Source organism: Thamnophis elegans, chromosome 11 (assembly GCF_009769535.1).
Source record: "Thamnophis elegans isolate rThaEle1 chromosome 11, rThaEle1.pri, whole genome shotgun sequence".
NCBI lineage: Eukaryota > Metazoa > Chordata > Lepidosauria > Squamata > Colubridae > Thamnophis > Thamnophis elegans.
In genome coordinates, this window is record NC_045551.1 from 49,894,969 (window position 1) to 49,899,984 (window position 5,016).

General features: G+C 42.4%; 1 protein-coding gene across 1 annotated transcript; it reads left to right on the top strand.

The window, feature by feature from the left end:
- The first annotated feature begins 647 nt into the window (after positions 1–647).
- On the top strand, positions 648–1,958 carry LOC116514643 (uncharacterized protein F54H12.2-like). The gene has a single exon (XM_032226260.1). The coding sequence runs from the start codon at positions 648–650 to the stop codon at positions 1,956–1,958; it is 1,311 nt and encodes a 436-aa protein (XP_032082151.1).
- The last annotated feature ends 3,058 nt before the right edge of the window (positions 1,959–5,016 follow it).

The following is a 5,016-nucleotide window of genomic DNA, read 5'->3' on the forward strand; positions in this document are numbered from 1 at the left end:
GTAGGCGACTTCTATGTGCCATTACTACGCTGTGTACCTGTGCAGGGGCAAGACAATGATTTCATAACTGTGACCTATGACCGTCCACATTATGTGCCAGTCAGCAAACATCACATCGATACCGTTACTATAGAAATCAAAACCGACCAGGACAAAAACGTGCATTTTTATCACGGTAAGGTGATTGTCAAGCTTCATTTCAGGCCTCAGAAAAGTGAAGGATGGTCGTGATAAAGAAGTGCGGGAGCCCTCAAGCCTATGTAGACTACTACCGGGCACAGGCGGGAAATGGCCTACCGGGTTTTCGAGGAGCCCCTGTTATGTACGGTACCGGTATAGGGGGCCTGTTCCGGGGACTTTTTCGAAAAGCGATGCCTTTACTGAGGAGAGGCCTAGAAATCATTAAACCTCACATGAAAGCGGCTGCTAATAACATTGTCAGAGATGTGTCCGGACGGCTTGTATCACGTGTTGTAGGGGCGGGGCAGGAGGGGTCTGGTATGGCTGTAATCAGGAAGAAACGTTCTGTTGGACCACCTATGCCTCCTCCTAAAAAGAGGAAGGTTGCGAAAAAGCCACGCCATACAAAGAGGAAACGTTCACAAGGAAGGAAGCGCAGTGACAAACAGAACATCTTCTAATATAAAATGGCGTTTATCCACGAGGCTTCAGAGGAATGCGTCAAATCAGAGCTAGATCTTTTTCAACTGGCACCTACGCAAACAAGCATTGAAAACTGCACGTACATCGAGATCCCCCCTTTATCAGCGCTGACACCGAATGCACCCTTGGAATTTTTTATAACCGGACACGGCGAGCATTACATGGATTTAAACAATACTCTGCTGTATGTGAGCTGCAAAATTGTAAAGGCTGATGGCACGGATATCGACGATGGTGCAAGAGTCAGCCTTGTCAATTACCCCATAGCATCATTGTTCAATCAGGTGGATGTCACATTAGGGGATCGCGTGATTACACAGAGTCACCATTGCTACGACTACAGAGCAATTATTGAACTTATTCTGAACTATGGTGGAGATGCCCTGAGCACCCAATTTTCAGCGGGTGGTTTTTACAAGGATGATGCAACACTCATGGAGAACACACTGTTGACCACTGCTGGTAACTCCGGTTTCAGAGCGAGAGCTAGACATACAGCCGGAAGTCGTAAATGGGATCTGCTAGGACCATTGCATAGTGATCTATTTTTTCAAGACAGGCTATTGATTAACGGTGTGGATGTGAGCATTAAACTCTCAAGAAGTAAAAACGAGTTCTGCCTGATGAGAGATGGTAATGAAAATTACAAAGTACAGATCCTGGGCGCATCTCTCTTTGTAAAACGTGTAAAAGTATCCCCTGGTGTACGGTTGGGCCATGCGGAGGCGCTGCTTACCTCTAACGCCAAATACCCTATTGATCGTGTAGGCATGAAGGTTTACAGCATTCCTGCAGGCAGTCTTGTGTGTAATCAGGAAAACCTATTTCTAGGACAGTTACCTAAACAGTTAGTGATCGGCTTCGTGGACAACGCTGCATTTAGTGGTAATTATGAAAGAAACCCTTTCAATTTTCAGCACTATAATGTCAACTTTTGCGCCCTGTATTGTGATGGTGAACAAATTCCTGCAAAACCCCTTCAACCTGATTATGAACATAACCTTTTTGTGAGAGAATATATGCAATTGTTACAGACTTCCGGTAAATCCATGAAAGACCGTTCTGTACTGATTAACCGTGAGGAGTTTAACAATGGTTATACATTATATTGTTTTGATTTGAACCCTGATCAAGGTTGCTCAGAGCACTATTCCCTGATCAAGAATGGCAACCTGAGGGCGGAAATTAGATTTGCTGTGCCCCTCCCCAATACCGTCAACATGATACTCTATGCAATCTTTGAAAATCTTATTGAAATAAGCCACACACGCAACGTCCTATATGATTACATGTAAGAAATGGACACTATACAGATACTACGGGTGTTGTCTGGAAATGCTCTCTTTCTAGGCGTATACCCCAGCGATTTGTTACCCAAGAGAAAAATCTCAAAGAGGCCTTTCGGGCTAATTGTGAACACGCATCCAAGAACTTTACCGGGGCAGCACTGGCTCGCATTCTACTTTCCAACTCACAGTTATGGCGAATTTTTTGACTCCTACGGAAGATCACCAGACAGCTCTGACTTCCCCGTTGACATCGTGAGGTTTTTAGAACTGCAAGCTAAGACATACACATACCATACTCTTCAACTGCAGAACCCCCTGGCAATAACCTGTGGACAGCATTGTTTGTTTTATCTAATTAAGCGCATGAGAGGATTACCTTATGAAGATATTTTGAAGCTATACTCTGAAAAAGATGACAAAAACGATCAAATGGTGAAGCAGTTTGTAGTAAATATGAAGACTGGAAGAACCAGCACGTGTAACCAATACTGTTGTCTGCAAACATGTATGGCACATTATAAAATAAACACAAAACATTAAACGTATTGCATGTTTTACAGTCTTTTATTTATTCACAAGTGGAGCCAGTCACCAAAATTTAGAACATTTTTAGGAGCTGACACAGAGCCTACAGTAGGATCAGCCATAGCAGAGGGTGATTTTGTAGAACTTACAAGCTTAAAGGGCCCTGTCTCTTTCAGCTTTTCAAGCTGCTCTTTAACAACATTAGAACCTAGCAAGCCCGTTGGAACATTCATCTCTGCCATAGCCGACAGAAACTCGTTCCAGCCCTTAGGGTAATATTTTGCAGTACGCGAGCGTTGTTGAGAAACCCCTTTGACCAGGTCTACTATGTTAGTGCCAGGAACCTTTGTACCCCTATATAAAATGGTTCCATAATCATCCCATCCCAAAATGTCTTGATGCTGTTTCATTTTGTTCAACAAAAGAGAGGCATTTTTCTTGTAACGCGTGCTCACTCCCTCTAATATCTCCTGCGTTGTTGGATCCGTGGTGGAGAGTGGTGGTGCAGGGGCCGGCACAACAGTATCTTGTTTAAATGTTTCTGGAGCTTGAATAAATTTCAGAATGTCTTTCTCAGAGTCATTTTGTCTGGTCAGCCTTAGAAATCTCTGCAACACGTTGTTGTACAGTTTTATCTTGTTGTCTTCACTTATATCTGTTTTCTGAAGAATGGTCCTCATATCATCATCCAATCGGCTAACGGTAGTAGTGCCTATTGTAGGTGCCCGTCCATGTAACTGCTCCATCTGATGCTTTGGCACCAAATACATTTTTTCTGCATATTCCATGCTTACTGGCCTAATAGACTAGTCAGCAATGGTATAGCAGCACCCAATAACGGAGCTATAAAACCACCTGACTGAAGAATAACCTGTTTCTTCTTTTTCAGCGAGATCTTTTTATCACTCAGCTTTTTAATACAGTCTTTCTTTCTCTTTAAATTTTGATATTGTGAAGGCTTCAGAGGCAGGTTACCTTTTAAAGTGTTCAGAGCTATTTCAGCAATGGCCCCCACCAGGTCATTATTAGCATTGCATAAGATGGCCTTTCTCTGCTTTGGGCCGGCATTTACTAAGATTTTTAGAACCCCCCAATTTCTGCGCACCCTCTCAGACATCCTGGATGAATTGGGGGCTCTCCAATTACAGCAGTTACTTTTTACCCTTCTTTTTGATAGTATAAACTACCGGCCAATCAGGGGGGTAGATCCCAGTTCTCAGCCTAAAGTTTTCTGGAGTGGTGGCAGATAGATCAACTAAAAGATACCCATGGGGTTTGCTAGTTGCATCTTGGAACACTTCTAAAAAGAACCTCGTGCTGGAGGGATACATTTGACGTGCCAATGTGACCACTTGCATCTGGTCACGGGGGCATCGGAATAGCACCAAATATTTTGCATTTAGAGTTATTGTTCTCATTTTCTTACCCTGAAAAAACAGGTTTTGAAGTATGAGAATAATGCTAAGATTTTTGTGATGAACGTACTGTGTGAAGGCCTTCTCTATTTGCTCACTTTCACCAGCAGAAGCCATGAGATCATCTACCACTGCTAAATTGGTTTGATTTGGTGGAAACAACTCAGCATCTTCAAAAGAGTCAGGAAGCCCCTCCACAAATTTAATATTGGGAAATTTATTAAGCAATTCTTTGTACAGAGGTTGCCAACAGTTATAAAACCATATAATATTTTGAGGCATTTCAGATAATACATGTTCACCATGTTCTAACATTTGTTTTATAAAATACGATTTTCCAGAATTGGAAGGTCCACTTATAATACATGAGAAAGGATGTACGAATTGTGCACTGTTTTTCATCATACTTAATAACCGTAAGGCAGCGTACAATAATCCTCTCTATTGAGCACCCTTTTATTATAGTTAACTTTTAGAGTTTTCCTGAGCACCCGTGTTTCCAATGCCCACTGTTTCTTAATCCTAACAATTCCAGGCTGCTGTACCCGAATCTCTTTCTTTTCCTCACCCCCTGTTAGGCAATAATCATCAATCAGCTCTTTCAGAGTTTCAAAATTAATTTTTACACAGTTGGCACTATTTAATGTCAACCCCTTCACCTTTAACACAGTTGCACCGTTTGACAAAGCATACCCGTAGGTCTTTGGCCCAACTGCTGCAAACTCCGTGATTGAAGTGTTTGGGGGAATCTCACTTGTCAACTGTCCTAAATAATCCCCTAGCGAAGGTGACCACGCCCCCTCTCTGCTAATAAAAATGACAGAATCGGTGTCGTGATAGAGACATCTGTCCCCCAAGCGATCCAATAATGTGTATAATTCTAGCCGTGCATAAGCAGTTGTAAAACTGGCAATGAACACATTTGTACACGTTGACTTAGTAGGTTGGTTTTTGGCGGCTTTCCACGTTACAACGGCTGCTTCATCATCCAAAAATTCGCAGGAGGAGACTTCGTAATAGGGAACAAAAAGATATTGAAATAATTCTTCAGGTTCTGTCACCACAGATGTTGTCATATGATTGGTACTCTGGCCAAATTTACCCCACAATGAGTTTAAAAACAG

Bases quoted from the DNA above. Each gene is read 5' to 3' on its own strand.
- LOC116514643 (XM_032226260.1), top strand. From the start codon at position 648: ATGGCGTTTATCCACGAGGCTTCAGAGGAATGCGTCAAATCAGAGCTA.